The sequence below is a fragment of the Talpa occidentalis genome, unplaced genomic scaffold, assembly GCF_014898055.3.
Source record: "Talpa occidentalis isolate TD23 unplaced genomic scaffold, MPIMG_talOcc4v2.1 talOcc4.11, whole genome shotgun sequence".
NCBI classification, from domain to species: Eukaryota; Metazoa; Chordata; class Mammalia; order Eulipotyphla; family Talpidae; genus Talpa; species Talpa occidentalis.
The window spans coordinates 13012610-13032620 of NW_023601104.1; the positions used below are offsets into that span (position 1 = coordinate 13012610).

Sequence of the window (20011 nt, forward strand, 5' to 3'; positions counted from 1 at the left end):
TTAGAAAGTAAGGACAACTAGACAGACATATTTGCTCATGGAATAAATCTGGCTGCTACTTAGAATACAGCCTGTCTAGCATCTAAGTTTGTTTGAGATCAAGATGATCAAAATGTGAAATACCTGCCATCTTACAGTTTCTGCTGTCTTTTATTTAGTTAACAGGTTGATGCTTGTCAGCATGACTTCCAGTGTCATGCTAAAAACTTCTTGGTGTGTTCATTTCTTGACATACAAATGGGTCAAAAAGTATGTTTACTTAGAAAAATTGACTCCCACCAAAAATGTAAAACAGGTTTCAATGAGTTTAGAATTCCAGTAAGGTAACAATAATATACTGTCCACTTATTGCCCATGTTTCTCACCCAAGCTAAGGGGTTGGAAAAAGAAACTTGAATAGTCCCAAGTTAATTTGGGAAGCCAGAGAAATGATCAAACTTGAGATTTCTTGGAAATAGTTTTAAGTGGAGATCCTCTAATCCTACCTGGACAGTGCTTTTCTGTGGGTTTCTCAGCATGAGTCCAAACCTCACAAAGCACATTCAAAGACTGGGTACCCAGTGTCACAAATATGGCAGTAGGTCCAACAGGATGGATACAGGGCCATGTAAATAACGGTAAAAACAAATCAAGGATCAGATGCTGAGGTCTCCCCATGTGTCCCACAGCTGAAATAATAAGTAGTTGAACTTTTAAGTAGTTTTCCTCTTCTTGGCAGATGGCCGTTCAAATACATCTCGTACTCCAGCTGCCTTCTGTTTAAAGAACTTTGTGTTCTGTGCACTCTCCTGGCCCCATGCTGAGTCAAAGGAAGTGGTGTCTTGATCCACGAGGTGGGTGTATTTGGTACGACCAGAACGCCCAAAGTTCTTGACCTAAGAAAATGACAGATGTAGGGTGAGTGAAAATTATCAGGCTTCTTTGCCCTCCAGCCCTTAGCATTAATGATAGGCCCCTGTGGGTCCTACAGTCATGCCTGATGACAGGCACTTGGAGTAGGGTGTGGGCATGCATAGGTGGGCACACCAGGGCTGAGACAGCTTATAAGGGCAGCATCACGAAGATGCCAGCAGAACAAGAACAACAAAATGAGAGTAGCAGAACAAGAAACGGCAGCGGCAGCAGAAGCAGAGGTAGCAGAGAATAGAGCCTGAGAGAGAATGCTCGGGAGCCCAGAAAGAGTGAAGACTTGCCAGGGCTGGGAGGCCTGCTAGCCTCCTGGCCCCCCTGCCCCCCACCCGCCCCCTGCCGTGTATCTGGGTGCTGCACTACAAATGGTGCAAAAAGTTCAATAAAAGCCTGAAAAGCCACCGAGGGCTCCAGGACTCCCGTTTGCCCGTTTGCCTGGATCATAAAGATCCTGCTCTGTGCCTTGCTGGCACTACACAGACTATAAATCACATCTCAGCCCTTAATACACTGCATTTTTCTTTCCCATGTTATTAATGTCCTCATACCTGCATGACTTTTGGAAGAATGGTTTTATTAAAATGATCCTCCAGGGTAGGCGCGCTGAAATCTCTTTTGTAAACTTCTTCATCCTCATCCTGTAGAAGAATCTTAAATCAGTCTTGTGGCTTTATTTCCCATATATTCAAACCACAAATTTATTAACCTAGACTATAAGGGTTACAGAGAAAGCTGAGAATAGAGACCTTATCTTTAAGAACTTATATCTAGTTGATAATCCTTTTTCTTTTGTGTTGTTTTTCTCCTTCCTAAAGAGACATTTTCTGAAAATTGGTTATATTCTCTGCATGCAGTATGTTCTTTTACTCATATGATTTCAACTCCACATAGGCATCTCCAGTCCTGAAATTTTTTTTGTTCACGCTTCCCTCCCCCCTCATTTTCACCTTTCCAAATCAGTCTTTTCCTAATTTAATAGGCTTTTTTTTTTTTTAACTTTTAAAGGATAGGTTTATTAGGAAAAAGAGGGGGAAAAAGAGGCACCTGCATGGTCACAGGCAGGCAGCAGAGATGCCTGATTTAATAGGGTTAACTTATCAATCACCTAGATTCAAAACTTGAAATCCATGCATTGTCATTTAGTTGTTATCTTATACATCCTAAACACTTGAGTTGTTAGTTTTTCCCCTCAATCTTACACACTGCCACAGGATTGAAGTTTATAAGACAAAACTTAAAACTGTCAGTGGTTCTCTTTCCTAACTTCTCTGAATAGTAGAACTCAAATACTGTAGACCTTAATTTACCTCTCCTTGCTACTTCCCTTTACAGATGATACTTTCTGCCTCCACTCCTGGTCCTTTACCCACAATGTCTTTTACCACTGAGTATCAGAAAGTCCTATACTTCTTAAATGTTACCTTCCTTTATGTCATTCTTTTCGATAGTCTACCAATTATATCTCCCTCTTCATGTGTTCCACAGTACTTTTACTCTTCTGAAGTTACATATTTGCCTTGGTTTCATTTTCATATTGTAAGCTTTTTGAAAGCCTGGATTACATGTCATCTAGCAGTCCTAAATGGTAATGACTTTTACAGAGTAAATGCTTGAAAGGTTATTAGTAAAATAACTAGGAAATAGTTCCAAATCAATGTATTTATAAAGCCACAATGTTATGATACAGATTAGAAATATATGCTAAAAGAACTAAAACAGCACTTCTTGGTTAAGGAAAACTGAGTTTTCACAGAAAAGCTGAGTTCTTTAACCAAACACATTTTTAAAAAAATATTCTTTTCCCTTCAGCTACAGAAAGGCCCAGTTTACAGTCAGGACAATTAAACAGTCCTTGTAAAAGCTAATTTTCTCCTTGTTCTAGTCTAAGACTCCTTCACTGAATCTGGGAAGCCATTTCTACTTCACTCTCCTTGTCCACATGAGAAGATTTGATATCTGAATATCAATTCAGATATCAAATTTCACATAAATCTTGCCGTATTTATCTTAACCAGCAATCACTGCTTATCTAAGAAGTCTAGTTATTATAGCTGCTGAAATACTTAAGCATTGTACTTGATGACTTTGATGTAATTCTTTATCGCCACTGGCTCTAATCTAGAAAATTACATGGACTGGAAAACTAATAAGCAAACCTTTCCTGTTCATCAGACTGAAACAATATGGAGAGGAAAAAGGAATCCTCCACTGAGATTTTTAATTTTATTAGTACCCGTAGTGGAATTAGCTGAGTGGGGACATTTAGGAGTTGATAAGCAGCATTTGAAAAAACTAGTTTTTGATACAAGCTCCTTTAACAGGAAATAATCTAACCACATGCTAGTAGAATAAACTGCAATCAATTCTCCTATTCCTTTTCCTGCTATCCCTATAGTAAGGAATTATCACTAGTGTTAAGCCAAATAATTTAGAAGAAATCTTCATTACTTTACACAAGGTTAACATACTGCTATTTTGACCTTGCTCTTTATAAAGAACAAGATGATGGCATTACATATATGGTTAGACAATTAACTAGTCTTTCGATTAGTTAAGATTCATTACTTTCTGTAAGCTCAGAATGAAGTGAATTAAACTGCTGCCATCTATATTTGAGTGCCTGGAAAACTCTGTTTTCATAGAACCAAAAATTTTGACTTGGCTATGAATGATATTGAAGTGATTTGGGGACATAATTAGGCTAATAACTATATAGATCACTCTTTCAGTTCTTCAACTCTATCACATTTGCTCTTTCTGAGAATTGGGGCCAAAACAGAGAGCAGTTGCTGTTATTTCTAAAGTCCCACTGTCAATGCTTTTCTCCCTTTGGATTTATATTCTTCAGAGGGAATAGCAAACAATACTGGCAAGTGAACACTGGCAAGTGAAATTAACATCACAGAACCAGTCTATTCTTCGGGGGAAAAAAGAATTCAAAGCTTCTGAGTTACTACTACTACCCAAAATTTCCCATTCCATTTTCACATCTTACCATGAAGAAGGCACCCCGATGATAATATTTCTGTAAGAACTTATATTTGCCCTTAACAGCTTTGTTTGTAATGACTTTGCCATTTGCCCGAAGCTCAGCTCGCCTTTCTTCCTCAGTCAGATTTCGCATGCGCTCAATTTCAGCTTTCTCTTTCTCAAGCCTGTCCAGAGGACAAAACTGTTAGTATTGTTACAGTTTCAAAAAGACGCAATTTCCTGCATATAACAGTCCCATCGCCATTGTATGCTTCACCATACAATAGGACAGAGTTTCCTCCTGATGTTCACTTTGTAATTGAGGACTGCTGTCTTATTCCTAGTAATTTTAAGGACTGGTTGATACAGATCAGAAATGATTTTGCTCAAACATAGTGGTATGGTAGATTATTTAAATGTCACAATGCATGTCTTCCATTATGCATGCTTCTTTGCAGAAATAAAATGTGAGCCTCAAAGACCTCAACAACTTCCAACTTTGCCCTCTGGGAATGCTGTTCTGAGACTATTATGTAAGGAGCAACTCTACGCTTACGAAAGTTGTGAGGCATCCTAGCTGATAGCAAAATGACCAGATATGTGAGTGAAGCCATTTTGAACAGTTTAGTCAACTACTAGATGCAACTGCATAAGACAGCCCAGGTGAAACCCTCAAGAAGAACTGTTTAGTGGATCTCCAAAACTGAGAAATAATCAATTGATTCAAGTCATTTAATTTTGGGTTGGGTTGTTAGGCTACAATAGATAACTGATAACAGTGAGTAACTTTTATGTGTTTAACAGGAAACTGAAGGAAATGTTAGTTGGCACTTTACCATGGAGAAACACCAATAAGGTATTTTGTTGTTATAAGCCACAATATATTCTTTATTTCCCAATATTCCAATTTTGGGAAACTCATTCAGTTGCAGGAACCCTAAAGAAAACTAAAATAGAACTCAAAGTGCTGAGTCTCAGGGCTACTCTACTAGGAAACTAACCATTAGTGGTACTAACTCTAAGCCCAACTTATTACTCACGCTTCTCGATCTTCTCTGTCCCTCTTGATTCTTTTCAGCTCTCGAACCTTCCAAGCCTCATACTCCTCCTCGTCATTTTCATCATCGGTATTCAGTGCATCTAATGCAGCCAGGGACCGTTTGTTTTCCTCCAGCTCTTTCTTGGTCTCTTCTTCGACAATCTGGATAAGGAGAATAATTCAACCATTGACTTCCGTATTTTCATCAGTCAACCCTAAGTAGGTGATCATTGCACTCAGTCTTCAGCCTCTCCCCAATACCTTCAGTGTATACTTGCGTCTCTCCTCAGCCATACGTTTTGCCTCCTGCTCTAGCTCCTTCTGTTTCAGTGCTTCAGCCTCACGTTCTTGAACTGTTACTCGGTCCTTCCTGCAGCAGCGAGACAATGTTAATTGCCCAAAGCCCTTAGAGTAGAGCTTTTCATTCCCATAATCTAGTCTTCTCCAAATCAGACCAAGCCAAACAATCTTTGGCTTTATTGTTTGCAAAGAGCCAAAAATGGGAGTCTCTTAGATTTTCAGAAAATTGAAATTCCATTCATCTTTGAGAACTGTCTGGATAGCAAGAAATCTGGATTGTAAATTGCTTTTCAAGCTTAATTTTATGCTTAAAATAATTTAAGACCTTGGGCAGACATGTTCTCCTTAACTGGAAAAGGGGATGTGAAAACAAATTCAGTCTCTGCTAACACCAGGATATTCCTCAAAAAATGTTCTGCAAAGTCAGGGCACTGGGCAGAAGACTTAATGTTATGTTTCAGAATGGCAGACCTGGAAAATACTAACTTGTATCTTCAGACCTGGAAAATACTAACTTTATAAATTCAGGCCTGGCTTGTGAATACTTATTTTTATTCTTTTTTTTTTTTTTTTTAAAGATTTATTTATTTATACCAGCACTGGGTACAGTCAGAAGCGGGGGAGGTGAGAGAATTCACCAGAGCCAGAGTGGAGAGTAGAGCAGGCAGAGTGACGAAGTACACTGCTGAGGGGAGCAGCGGGCGCAGCAGGAGAGGTCTGTTGCACCATGTGGAACCCTTGCCGGCGGCCGGGGATCAAACAGGCGCTGCAGAGGCTGCGGGCAGCTTCACAGCCCAGTGCTTAACCGCTGCGCCGCCAGGGGAGGCCCATATCTTTTTTTTTTAAGATTTATTTTATTTATTTATGCATACAAGAGCTGGGGTGTAGGCCAGAGGTGCAGAGGGTAGGGTGGGTGAGAGGATTCAACAGAGACAGAGTGGGGAGCAGTGGGCGAGACAGGAGAGATCTGCTGCACCATGAGGGTTAGCTCCACGGCCAGGGATGGAACTCATGTTGCAGTGGCTGGCGGTAGCTTGATAGTGCCGAGACTTAACCCTTTGTGCCACCAGGGAGGCCCCGAATACTTACTTTCTAATGAAGACTGGCTTAAGGCGAGGCTCCATCTCATCTTCACTGTCGGTGTACTCTTCATACTCAGACTCTGATTCTGACTCCTCCCCAGAATGTCCCTCATCTTCTACCTCCATGACTTCCATTTCTTCATTTTTTCTTTCCTGTGCTCGCTGACGCATCATGCCACGGCGCCGCTCTATTTCCTATCAAATTGCATATCCAAGTTAATTAGCCAAGTTACCTTGCTCTAAGATGGACTTTTACTTTTCCCCGCATCAAGGGCCACAAATTCTGATATGGGGAAATGCAATTTAGACCATTCTACTTTGAATTCTATCCCCAACAAACAGGGAACATTTGGATCAGAGCTCTGCCAAAAGCGACCATCTTCTGCCTTTGAGACCTCAACAAAGGAGTACAGGCCCCAACTTTTTCTTGTGCCCAGAAAGAACTTCCCATTCTCCTTTAGTATACCTCATCATCAATTTCTTCCTCCTCTTCTTCACTACTGTCTTCTCGTTCCATGCGCCAAGCATCTCCTTCTACTTCTGAATCACTTTCTCCTACCACTTCAGGCTCCACTATTTTCCGATGTCGAGCCAATCTGCAAAAGAGTATCTCCAAGTGTTAACACCCAAGGTCACGAAATTGAAGAAGCATCAACCACACTCCCTTAGTAATAGAGCACCCTGATATTATGTTTGCTTTTATTAAATACTGAAGTCATGAGATAGGGAAACTGAAGTGCAGATTAAAGAAACTAAGGCTATCACAGCAAATAGTCAAGTTGGAACTAAAACCTTTAATGTATGCTGAGGCATCATGGGTCAATGCAATAAACTCAGGTGCACTGGGATATATTTAATAGCTCAGGGTAGTTTACAGTTTCAATATAGCATGACACTGTTTCCTTGCAATGACAATATCTTTGTGAAACACTTTTTGGTGGCTGCGATAAAAACCATGTACTTCATGAAAATCAGTATGGAAATGGAAAGGAGAGCTATAGTACCAATCAGATTCCAAGGTTTGAAAAGTTGTCAGTGTCCAAGAGGCACACAAATCCTACTAGTAAGTAACTTTTGTAGATAAGAATAAAATAAAAAAATTTTCCTTTTATGTACATTTTTCAAATGGGTAAGCTGTCAGGACATAAATACTTACAAAATGATTTAGATCTAGCTACTTAACAAAATAAACAGAATTGTTTGGGCCAAGGAGTTATGTGAAAAAATTTCTGAGACAATATGAACTGTGCAAGTTTGAGCCCTCTGGCTTACTCTTTAAGGTAATGCCTCAACACAACACACAAAATCTCTCATTGTTAGATTCCCAGTCTACACGAGTCCATTCATTAGGCCTTTTCCCTACTACATTTAGTGCACTTCTTCTCATTAGGCTTTAGAATAAATGAATAGAATAAATTGACTTCTCAAATTTTATAAAATATCTTTGTGCTAAAAAGATTCTGCTAAATAAGCCAACCAACAATCTGTGTTTAATATTCCTCTAATGAGTTAATTAGGCCTATGAGCCAGTTGCAATTTGCTGTTTACTGGCTGCCACTTACTGGTTGTGCAATTTTGGTCCTAACATTTTCCTAATCCTTTTGTGCCTCAGTTTCTTCATCTGTAAAATGGGGGCAGTAGTTCTACCTCATAAGGTTATTGTGTGGATTACAAGAATTAGTAAAATTTGGAACCATGGCAGAAACAGAGTAAGTACTGTTTAGGAAATAACTATCAGTATATTGTCCTTATTAATAACATGGGGTTCAGGACCAGCTTAGTCTTTACCTCTCTTCCACATCTTCACTAATACGGTTCTGCAAACGCCGCAGTCGAGGGTCGCTAGATGAATCCTCCTCCTGTTCCTCAGGTTCTGCTTCTTGTTCTTTGGCTTTCTTAATGAACTGAAATTCTTCATCCTCCTCATCTGAGGATTCCATCGGAGCATAGTCTGGCCTCTTTCCCGACACATAACGTTTTACCTTCACTTTCTCCATGGAAATCTCACCTAGGTAAGAAAGGTAACATTGTTTCAGTAGCATCTCCTTCCTTCAATCCTTGGCCTTTACAGGTAGAGCCTGTATTTCTGGTAAACAAGAGTACAAACAGCATGAAAACGCTAATTTGAAGAAATATGTGCAGCCCATGATCACCGAAGCATTTTTTCAATAGCCAAGATATGGAAACAACCTAAGTGCCCATCAATGGATGCATGGATAACACTATGCACACACAGAAACAGAGACAGAGAGAAGAATACTACTTAGCTCTAAAAACGATGAAATGTTGTCATTTATGACATCATGGTTGACCTAGAAGGAATTACGCTAAATGAAATAAGTCAGACAAATACCATATGATTTTATTCACATGTGGAAGATAAAGAAATGGGAAAAAAATAAACAAAACAAAACAAACTCTTAGCTTAAAAGAGAGGAAAAGGGATGGGTATATTGGGTTAAAGGGGATGAACTATGGTGGTAGATGAAAACTAGACTTTTGGTAGCAATCATAATAGAGTACATATACAGATGTTGTACACTTGAAATCTATATATTTTAAACCAATCTTCAATAAAAATTTAAAAAGACTTTTTCTTTGGGAAGGCCCTTTTATAATTTAAAAAAATCCACATCCATTACTGAATCATGAATTGAAAAAAAAACAAAAGAATCCAATCAGAGGAGAGCCATCTATTCATCAAATGATGTTTTCTTACAAAAGTCAAGTCAAGTCATGGAAAAGCATTCCTGTGAATAACAACACTAAAGATAATGAGGTCTAGCTTGGGTAAGATGAAATAGAAGGAAGGGGAGCAGACATAAAAAAAAGTGCCCCAAAACACCATCCACTATCCATCACAAATTCATGCTAATCACCTCAACTATACCCTTAAGTGAATATTTGAAACAGTGCCCAGAACACCGTAAGGTGACTTACATAGGAACATAAATGAAGATGCTGTTCAGTCATTCTTTTAGTTCCTCTAGGATTTTCCATAGCAGCCTTTGTAACATTACCATCTAACTTAATCTTGCCTCTTTCTACCCCCTTTTAGTTTATATGTTATCAAACCTCTTTTACAAATACCAACCACTTCAGTGAATAGAAAAAATAGGAAAACAAATTTTATAAAATGAGTACAACCTTGATAACCAAACTGTACAGTTCAAAGGAAAACTTTAGGCATAGTCCACTTAACAACATAGATGCAAAAGTAATGTCAAATTCTAAGCTGTCATCATCTAATAGTCTTCAGCTAAGGACTACAAGGATGACTTAATCTTAGAAAATCAATGGGAGAAAAAAGAAAAGTTTATATATTTAAAGTCACAAAACCATTATAAAACATACAGCAAACATATTTCAAGATAGAACACTAGAAGCATTCTCTACAAAAAAACAATGGGCATCCTTATTTTATCACTATTATACCTCTAGTCAACATTTTATTATGGCTCTAGTTAGGGCAATGAGAAAAATAAAAGACAAAATGTGGATCATCACTTATAACAAATATCTCTCTCTGGTAGGGTATGGGATAATCGGGAGGCTATGATGGTGTGGGGTTAGGAGATGTAAGGGAATCTGTACCTTCTTTTCAATTTTGCTGTGAACCTATAACTGTTGGGAGAAGAATTTAATTAAAAAAATAAAATTGGGGGGTTATATTAGATTCTTATTTAAATTTTTATTAATTAAAAGACTATCTCATTATTCAGTAGGTATACAGAGACCAATGGACCAGAATAGAGAGCAGACAGACCTATGAAAAAAATCACTGGTAACTGGACAGAAGTATTAAGGGCAATTGGTTAATCAGAAGGTAAATAGTAAAATTTCATCTCTAATTCACACAGTACACACAGAAAATTCCAGCTAGATTGAAGAGTCAAGCTTGAAAAGCATATTTTAACCATTTACATCCCTAATGAAGTCTAAGAACCTTAACTTAGAATCTGTCTTGCATAATTATATATTTAATCCTATTTAGTATATACAAACATTTAAGTAATAGAAAATCTTTATAATTTACATATCCGTGATCTGCACTAGAGTGATTTTTTAATAAAACAGCACAAACCACAAAAGATAAAACTGATAAATCTGATACCACTAAAATGTGTAATAGAAGACTCCATAATTAACGTTAAAAGTCAAAAAAACAGACAATGGAGAATTGGATACTATAGTTTTGAAATGTATAAAAACACACCAAAAAATGGTTAAATTTATACACGAGGAAACCTTAAGAGCTAATAAAAACATGAATAAAATGCCTTTTCTTACTAGTAGTCAAGGAAATGCAAATTAAAATGAGATAGTTTCATACCATTAAATTGGGCAAAACATGTAAATATCTGATATAATTAAGTGGATATGTGGGGAAATTAAAACTCTAATGATCCTACAGTGTGCAGTGGAGAGTGATTGTAACAGGTAGTTAAGATGATGAACTTCTGAGAGTCTACAGAATTTCTTAATCAAATGAATTAGAGAGACATTTAAGGATGACAATGGCAGTACTCTGTGTAATAGAATCCTGGCCACTAGATCACCAGGAAACAATGCTTGTGTAGGAGAAAAACAACTGACCCTCACTAGGAAATAAACTGTGGTTTAATTATACAGTGGAAGTCAGAAGTTAAAAGGAGTGAATTAAATCTCTATGTATCCAAAGTATAATTCTCAGACGTCATGATGAATTGGGAAAGGGGAGAATTGCATGACAAAAGGTACAGTATATTTAAAAAACAAAAACAACTGATATTGTCCAAAATTATTCCTGAAAAACTGTTTAGTCCAACTCTTCCAACAGGTAGGGTGCTCCTCCTTCTATCTGCAATCATTGAATTCCTATCCATCCTCTAGGATCTAAATGCCATCTTCCTCAGCTTAAGCTTTCTTTGATTGCCGAAATCTGAAGAGATTATTTCTTCTCTGTCCTCCTACAGTGCTTGCCTTATATCACCTATATGACACGTATGACACCTATATGATACGTGTGAAAAACCGTTCGCTGCTTAGATATGCCTCTTTTTGCACGTTTCATATCTATTAGACTCCAAGCTTCTTAATATTAGGGGCACTGTCTTGCACATCTCTGCATTCAACTTAATAAATACAGTCACAGCGAAGGTTGAATGGGATAAAAAGCTTTATAAAACACGGTTCTTGCTTCCAAGAGGTTACAAGCTTATGGTCTAGGAGGCAAATAACTAGTGATGAATTATAAAAGTAGCATAAACAGTGCTGGGGATAACAAAGTGAGCTGTATCCCACACGACGCCCTCAATATCGGGGCTGCCCTATAACAGAAACATTCCCTTAATATATTAATCTTAGGAACTGACGGAGGCCCAGGGAAGAGAGATGCTTAAGGCTATGAGGGCAGACAGGCTACAATGGGGTTTTCCTCCCTAGGCAACGCTACCGGGTGAAAGTTTGACAGTGAAGGTCTAGGAAATAGGGGGGAGGGTCTGAAGGCTCGGCGGGGCTGCGTGGTCTACCCGGGAAGGGTCTGGAGTCTGCCAGGGAAAGCGGTGCTAAGATCGAAGTGGAAACGGCTCAGCACAGTTACCTTTTTCATTGCGAACCGGGACGGCCCCAGCCGTCGACTGAATGGGCGGTTGCTTCATGAGTGCGCTCGGGACCGACATCTTCACGGCTGACGAAGTGACTCCCGAACTTGACTAATTTCAACAAGTGAACAGCGACAACGTCAACGAAAAGAAGAAAGCTGCCCTCCACCTAGGGCCACAGGATACTGGTGCGCGACGGATACAAACACCACTTACAGAGGAGCTAGAGAAACCGGATATAGGCGGGCAGAGCATTGTGGGATCGTGGAGGACGTCTCGGTACCTTCCGCGAGAACACCGAGTTCGCGTTACTGCGCATGCTCACGGGCCGTCCTATAGCCTTCGACCTCGCAGTGGTTGGAAACCGCCTCAGGCGGGAAGTTGCTTCGTTTGGGTTCGGTCGTTCAGGCGAGGAATTGAAGGTACCCTGGTTAGCTTGGCTTGAAGCCTAGGGAAATAGGATAGCGAGAAATAGCTGAGGAGAGGGACTATTTGTACAGACTGTTGAAAGTTCAGGATGAGTGTTTTATTTTTCAACATCGATAATTATATAGTTGAGTATTTGAGGAAGCCACAGTGATGCTTTATTCTAGGAGATTTCAGCAGTTGATAAATGGAAGGGATTTTGTCAGGCAGCTGGTCAAACTAGTCACTTCATTTGTCCAGCTTAGCTGGTGATCTCTAGTGATCTCTACCTAGAGAAGGGGTGGGGTAAGACCAGCAGGATCACATAAGATTCTATATGGTAGTCCAAGGGCATCTGAGAATTTTCTAAATTTCACATGTAAAAGGCAGTGCTTTACTTGTTATGAGATATAGTTGTAATTTTAATAAATGATCAGTATTGTTCAACATACATTTTAAAAAAGATTTATTTATACATCCAAGAACTGGGGTACAGGCCAGAGGTGTGGGCAGTGAGAGGATTCACCAGAGACAGAGCAGGGGACAGAACAGGCAGAATGACTGAAATACACTGCTGAGGGGAGCGGCCGGGGAGTCAGGAGAGGTCTGCTGCGCCACGTGGGTAGCTTCCTGGCCAGGGATCGAAATAGTGCTGCGACTTAACCCCTTGTGCCATCAGGGAGGCCCCCCAACATACATTTTTGAATATATTCATGGATTGATATTTATACTTCCAACACTGTGAAACTCAGACTTATTAAAAAGAACCTACCCCTTTTCCCTTATACTGAATTTTGGCTCTTGTAGATCTTTATAATTTTCTCTTTTGGGATCAGGTGGTGCTGCTGCGGTAAAGCTGAGGATTATGTCAAAAATCCTGAAGCAGGGCCTTTGCGCAAGGGGTTAAGTTGCAGCACTATCAAGCTAGTGCCAGCCTCTGCAACAGGAGTTCCATCCCCTGCCAGGGAGCTAACCTACCTGGTGCAAACAGACCTCTCCTGTCTCACCCGCTTATCCGCTCCACAGTGTATTTCAGGGCCTCCCCTGGTGGCACAACGGTTGAGCGCTGGACTGTGAGGCTGCCCGCAGCCTCTGCAGTGCCTGTTGGTTCCCCGGTCGCGGCAAGGGTCCCACAAAACAAACAAACAAACAAACAAACAAACAAACAAAAACAGTGTATTTCAGTAGATCCACCTGTTCTGCTTCCCATTCTATCTCTGGTGAATCCTTTCACACACACCCCCCCACCCCCGCCCCTCTGGCCTATACTCCATTTCTAGTATGCATAAATAAATAAAAATTGAATTTTAAAAAAATCCTGAAGCCAGTCTCTATTTTCATTGCCATCAATAAAATAGTCATTTATGTTCATAGTGAACAGGTCAAAACAGTCATATTTATCCCTAATTTGTTCAGCATCTGAGTGAAGTCAGGTGATGTGACTGACATACTGGCAGAGGTCATCCAGGGATAAGCACAATTCATACTTTTGTCATAGCTTGTTTCAGCCACCATCTTGTTCCTGATACAAGAATAATGAGGGTCTTAGCTAAGAGACTATGGAAGAATTTCAGGGTATTTAGGGTGCCTTTTACATGAAACAGCGTCTGAACCATATGAGTAAAATCCCACCTCCAAAGTTCCTTTTTGTCTATCACTCTGTTTTGATAGTCAGATGGTTTTCTTATGCCAGGTGATGTTTATGACATTCTCAACCTTTGATGTCTTGGCTACAAACTCTTTACATTTGGCAGTTCGTTCAATTCTTGATTCAACATCATTGTTGATATGAACACCTGGGTATTGAGCCTGCACTTTGTAGAAAATTTGAAAATCAATTTCACCTGCACCTCTACCAATGCCTAGAATCTTAATTTCTTTTTCTTTTTTTAAAAAGATTTAGTTATTTATGCATACAAGAGCTGGGGTACAAGCCAGAGTTGCGGGGGCTGGGAGGATTCACCAGAGATAGAGTGGGGAACAGAATAGGCAGATTGACTGAAATACACTGCTGAGGGGAGCAGCAGAGACACAGTGGGGAGGTCTACTGTGCCATGTGGGTAGCTCCCTGGCGGGGGGTCCAACTCGTGCTGCAGTGGCAGTGGATTGCTTCATATGTTGCGTCTTAACCCCTAGCGCCACTAGGGAGGCCCTAGAATCTTAATTTCTAATTTGTGTTTCCAATCCTTGTTATGCCTGGCAGCTGCTTGTCCATAAATTCCTGCATGCATTGGTGTTACATGAAATGGTTGAGAGACCTCCAAAAAGATTCAACATTTCTGCTGGGATCAGAAAACAAGTTCTTCATGGAAGATGTTGTATTTGATTTTTCTGCAGAGTTTGAGTTTAATGGGAATAGAAATCTCGCTAATGGTATCTTATTAACTCAATTGATGAGGTTGAGTAGGTTGTAGGGCAAATCTTTTGGTTATACAAGGGCAGGTGGTATTGATTTAAACCAATGGCAAAAACAAACCAATGACCCCCAGGTGTCTGGGACAATGTCTGAAATCCCTACTCTTATTTAGGCTTTTGAGTTATTTCAGTTTCTGGAGACTGCCTATCAAAACATTCCTGAATGGAAAGTGTTTGTATATAAGTCTATAATAAACTATTAAGTGCATGTTGTTATCTAGCATGTTTGGTTCTCTGTAAGGCATATGGAATATTGTTAAAAGGCCAGTGACCTGAAGAAGTTTGAATTTTATTTTGGAAGTCTTCACGAAAGTACAGAATCATAATAGAAGCAACCTCTATTACTAGCTGGGTTGTGTTAAAAAAAAGTTGGCCAATTGAAGTGAGAACATATTTCACTGTAAATAGAATTTTATAATTGCTGTGTTGGGGAAGAGGAGGGACAGGAGAGCAATGTGTTGGGGCCCAGAAATAGCACAGTTCATATTAGACACTCTGAAGTTTGATGTTAGCGGTAATTTTTGAGTCAAGGATTGATTAAAGTTCGGCAGGTACGGGATCAAAGAGGCTCTTGAAGCTGCTGTTAATTGGATTAACCCTCAAATGATTTCACCTGTGTTCTAAAATGGAGCCTGGGCTGGGAGGCTTGGGAGAACCAATGAAATTAGAAAGGAATTGGGCAAGACTGGAAAAACCCAAGTACGGAAGCGCCAGGTTTTTCAAAGCGAGATATTATTAGCACAGCAGCATTAAAATCACAGAGATCCAAAGTAAAAATGTCGACTTGTTCTAGCGCATCCTTAAAAAAAAAAATGCGTAGTGTAATCTACGCTAGTAGCAAACTTGCAGGGGAAAACGCCTACTTGCCCGTAGAATACCTGCAAACTTTGAGCGGGCGGCGAGGCGGGGAGCCTGCCCCTTTAAGAGGCGCCCGCTGACGCCGCGTGCTCCCCCGCCCAGCTGCCGGCTCGCGCCGTCCTGGCCCCGCCCCCGCCCCGCCCCCGGCCGCCCTGCGCGAGTTTGGCGGGAAGACGCCGGCTGCTGCCGAGCGGCGAGATGTCCGGGTCGCGCGCGGCGGCTGAGGAGCAAGCGGACGTCGGACAGCAAGTCCAGGTGCAGGTGAGAAACGGCTTGGGGCGTTCGGTGGGCCCCGGTCTCCCTCCGGGTGGGGGACACGCCGGACGCGGGCTCGGAGGGCGCCGGGGAGCTCGGCCCCTCCCGCACCCCAAAACCACTTTCCCGACTCCTGGGCCGTTTCTCGGTTTAATGGGGTTTCCCGGGTGTTGCTTCAGAAGTTAAGTGTAGGTTCCGCCCTGATTTTCCTCAGTGGGAACTAGCCGTTCGCCGTTGTGGTAGGTTCTTATTAATAATCCCAGAAATAGTGATCCCCAGAGAGGGGTCGGGGGCTCCTCAGTGGCCTTTGCCCGGGTGGGTGTCGCCAGGCCGCGATTCCGGCAGCGCCAGTCAGTCAGTCACCAGCCCAGCGGCTGGGGCTGTGTGATGAGTTTCCCCTGATAGTTATTAGTATCGCGGGGCAAACTTCTGTGGGCCGGAAGTATGCCAGAGTAGTGATAATTCTTCTTGGTAATGAATTAGGCATCTATCTGCATTTTGGAGGGGAAAGAAGACATTCCCTTTCAGTCTGTCAGCTTGGGCTTGTTTAGTCACTACGAAGTAGAAATGAGATTTATTTACACAGATTTGTTAAGAAAAGGCAGAGGACCTGGGATTCTAATACTGTATTTTCCTTTATTGACCGGAATAGGTGAATGAATGTAAGGAAAACCAAAACGTCTCTCGTGTATCTCTGAGTCCAGTTCAGACTACAGTTTTAGGGAAAACCGCTAAGGTGTGTCTTGTCCCCTTTTCACTCAGTAATTACAAGCTAGACCAATTTAAGAACCTCAAAGCCCCATTAGATAAGAATTCTAACTATGAAGTGGTGTGCAAGAGGCGTAAGAAGACTGCAATTAAGAAAACCTGTGGAAGGATTTTAATTCCGAGAATGGAAGCCACATCTCCCAAGGCAGAATCCATTCCGCAAAAGTCATCCATAGATGTTCATACTGAAAGCCAAAAGCAACCCTCAGATACAGTGATTTCCAGTGCTGATGTGGAAAGCGGTCAGGATGGAGACAGTGATGAAGATGACACATCAGGCCTGGTAAGAATTTAATTACTATTTCAGATTTTTCCTTCTTTTTTTACACACACACACACACACCCCCCTCCCCCCGCCCCCCCTTGTTCTCCAACACATGTCCTTTCCCTCTGGTCTCTCATTGTGCTCTCATTTGCCCTCTGATATTACTTACAACTTTGAAATCAAAGTCCTGGGTTTAGTATCACCCCACATTTAGCGTATTTCTTGAGATACAGAGTCTCTGGTTGAAACTTACTCAAATTTTTCTTACTCAAAAATTTGAAGTTCTGATAAGCTAAGGTTATTAAAAATCTCTCCAGCTGAAACATTTTATTATCTACTCTGTTTAATTGAAATTTTATTTTTCAAATGTTTAGCAGATAACCTCCTTGGGTTCGTTTTGCACTTGGTTTTGATTGTCAAGGAGCATGTCTTCACTCAGCTTCCCTTTTTCTTTCTCTCAACTTACTGCATATATATTTTCAGTTTACTTATACTTTATGGTATCTTCCTCACCTCTACATGTTTATGCACAGTATGCCGGAAACACTTGGTCTATGAGACAGGGCAGTTGAGTGACCCATGTGAGGGTAGGAAAGCCATCATCGGTCTGTTGCATTGATGTGCTGATTAATAGTTCCTTTAAATACAAAAAACAAACAAATGATGGCATAGAGAAGATACATGAGCAACACTTATCAGTTAATATTTAAAATAATAAAGTAACAGGATTTTTTTTGGTCGGGGGGAGGGGTGGGGGGGTGGGGTGGGGTGATCTAACCAATTGTTGTTCATAAGGCAAAACTTGGGAGAAAACAGTTGGTGGAAGGAAATCAAGTGTTCCCAAGCCTGAGGACATGGTAGACTACTTTCACAAAGGCCTTCACCCCAAGTTGGGGAGAAGCAGGGACTTATATAGCAGTACTAAGGAAGGGAATATCTCAGGGAGCAATGGCTGGGGACCCATAGTTGCTGGTTGCGTAGTGGTAAAAGAGTTCATCAGAGACAGGATGGAGGGCAATTGTGAAAGGGGGATTTATTTAGTATACTGCTGACAGAAGCAGTGGGCAAGATGGGGATGTTTTGCACTGAGAAAGGGTTTGAAGCTCTCTTATACTCTTCATGGGCTTATTCAAGGGCTCAGGGAGCCCATTTTCCCACCCATATCTTCTGGGGTGGCCTGTCAGGATTAGACCTGTATTCCTTGGAGTTTGCACTAGTCTTTTTTGGTCATAGGTATGTTTTTTTGGCTTGGTTCCCTTTATTCAAGACTCCCCACTTTGCTGAGCAAAGTGGGGGTTGAATTTTAATCCCATTAAATGATACTCCGACATTTCCCTCTCTAGAGAGGACAATGAGAAGTTTTTGGAAATGGGGCAAAGATCTGGCTCCTGTAACTACTTGAAGCTGAACTAATGCGTAGCATTGGCCTGCCTAAATCATTGTCATCTAGGGAAAGTGAGAGAAAATGAAACAGTTGTGTCTGGGCATTCAGGCTAGGGAGCCAGTTTTACTTACTATGCCTTGTTTTGAGTTGCGGAAAGCGCCTGTTTAAAATGGGCTGCCAGAGCATCCAGGTCCAGGTATTCTGCAGTCTTTAGGCCTCGGTACTCCATGACTGGAAGCTGTAGTTTGACGGCCTATAAATGTGATAAAACTGAAGGGAGAAAAAAAAAAAAGGTTAAAAGGGAGGGTCCAAATATCAAAGAAAGGCGTAAGTCAACAGGGTTTCTAGGAGGGGCCATGTGTTGAAAACCTCAACACCTGAGGGTCCTTGGTGTCTCTAAACGCAGAGTAAAGATACCAACAAAGCTTTAATTAGGAAGCAATGGGACAGAACACTCTAAGACGCAGTGGGTAGTCTCAAAGCAGGAGAGCTGTACTGAGCAATAAAGCAGCAGGGTTTTAAAGTTTTTTCATTCTGGGTGGGAAGGTCTCCTCTTAATTATGCATATCTTGTTTCCATCACTCCTGATTCCGGACAAATTGGAACTACCCCTCCTCCTCCCTTTTTGACTGGGAGGACACTGTAGTTCACAATTTTCCTAGGTCTCCCATACCTGCCAGACCTTATCTGGTCCTTGAAACAAAGCAATAGCCTCATCTGATTTGTGGGATTGCGGAAATGCATCTGTGTTCCTCTTGGGGAACATGTGAGAAACTTTTTCTGTCTCTAACATTCCCTCCTCAAGAATCTTTTGGGGGTGTTGAGGGGCTAGGTCTCATTTTCTTTTTTTTTTTAATAGAGGCATGCTTTATTTATTTATTTGTTTTGTTTGTTTGTTTTTGTTTATACATGCACTGGGTACAGTCAGAAGCGCGGGAGGGTGAGAGAATTCACCAGAGCCAGAGCGGGGAGCAGAGCAGGCAGAAGGACTGAATGAAGTACACTGCTGAGGGGAGCAGCGGGCTGCAGGAGAGGTCTGCGCGCCATGTGGGACCCTCCTCCGGTGGCTGGGGAGCAGCCGGGGATCGAACCGGCGCCTCGGGCGCGGGCAGCTTCGCAACCCAGCGCTCAACCGCTGCGCCACCGGGGAGGCCCCAAGGTCTCATTTTCTAAAGCTGTTTTCTGCTGGGAATAGGCAGTGTTCCCACCTATGGGCCCTACTCTGAGGGCCCTAGGCTTTTTCTAGGATTTTGAATGAAGTACTATGCAGTCAAATCAGACTGTTTGAAGGTATTGCTGGACAATTGTGTATGCTACACATCCTGGAAAAAATTAAAATGTACAGTCCAGGGCCTCCCTGGTGCCGCAAGGGGTTAAGTCTCAGCACTAACAAGCTATTGGCAGCCACTGCAGCTTGAGTTCAATTACCCCGCCAGAGAGCTAACCCATATGGTGCAGCAGTCCTCTCTTGTCTCGCCTGCTGCTCCCCTCAGCAGTGTATTTCAGTCAGTCTGCCTGTTTTGCTCCCCACTCTGTCTCTGGTGAATCCCCTCACCCTCCTGCCCCTCTGGCCTATACCCCCAGCTCTTGTATGCATAAATAAATAAATCTTTAAAATGTACAGTCCAAATACGAAACCTAAGATGGTCATTTTGTAACCCATTTCATGAATTTGATATCCTTTTAATTTTAACCTTTTGGAGACAAAGGGAGCTGCATTAAGAAGCAAATGCCAAAGATCAAAGGAAGTAAGCCTAGTCTGCTAGCAGTGGCCATAGG

General features: G+C 41.4%; 2 protein-coding genes and 1 pseudogene across 2 annotated transcripts in view; 1 reads left to right on the forward strand and 2 right to left on the reverse strand.

Annotated features, from left to right (window-relative positions):
- Positions 1–184: 184 nt before the first annotated feature.
- Positions 185–12138, reverse strand: MFAP1 (microfibril associated protein 1). The gene is made up of 9 exons (XM_037502375.2): positions 11882–12138; positions 8089–8308; positions 6767–6896; positions 6308–6495; positions 5180–5288; positions 4920–5080; positions 3905–4064; positions 1458–1547; positions 185–875 (listed from the first exon to the last, which is right to left on the reverse strand). The coding sequence occupies exons 1-9, from the start codon at positions 11958–11960 to the stop codon at positions 693–695; spliced, it is 1320 nt and encodes a 439-aa protein (XP_037358272.1). The 5' UTR covers positions 11961–12138; the 3' UTR covers positions 185–692.
- LOC119239551 (histamine N-methyltransferase-like) lies at positions 12106–14514 on the reverse strand (annotated as a pseudogene).
- Positions 14515–15706: 1192 nt separating this feature from the next.
- The window catches only part of WDR76 (WD repeat domain 76), a 44159-nt gene continuing 39854 nt past the window's right edge, over positions 15707–20011 (forward strand). Inside the window, exons 1-2 of the mRNA XM_037502376.2 lie at positions 15707–15821; positions 16468–16866. Coding sequence (XP_037358273.1) covers positions 15759–15821; positions 16468–16866 — 462 coding nt within the window. The 5' untranslated portion in view covers positions 15707–15758. The remainder of the gene's footprint in view (positions 15822–16467; positions 16867–20011) is intronic.

Bases quoted from the DNA above. Each gene is read 5' to 3' on its own strand.
- MFAP1 (XM_037502375.2), bottom strand. From the start codon at position 11,960: ATGTCGGTCCCGAGCGCACTCATGAAGCAACCGCCCATTCAGTCGACG. The intron at 6,897-8,088 runs GTAAAGACTAAG...ACTCTTTTGCAG, and splicing joins AGTGAAGATGTGGAAGAGAG to ATTGGCTCGACATCGGAAAA. The intron at 4,065-4,919 runs GTGAGTAATAAG...TCCTCTGGACAG, and splicing joins GACAGAGAAGATCGAGAAGC to GCTTGAGAAAGAGAAAGCTG.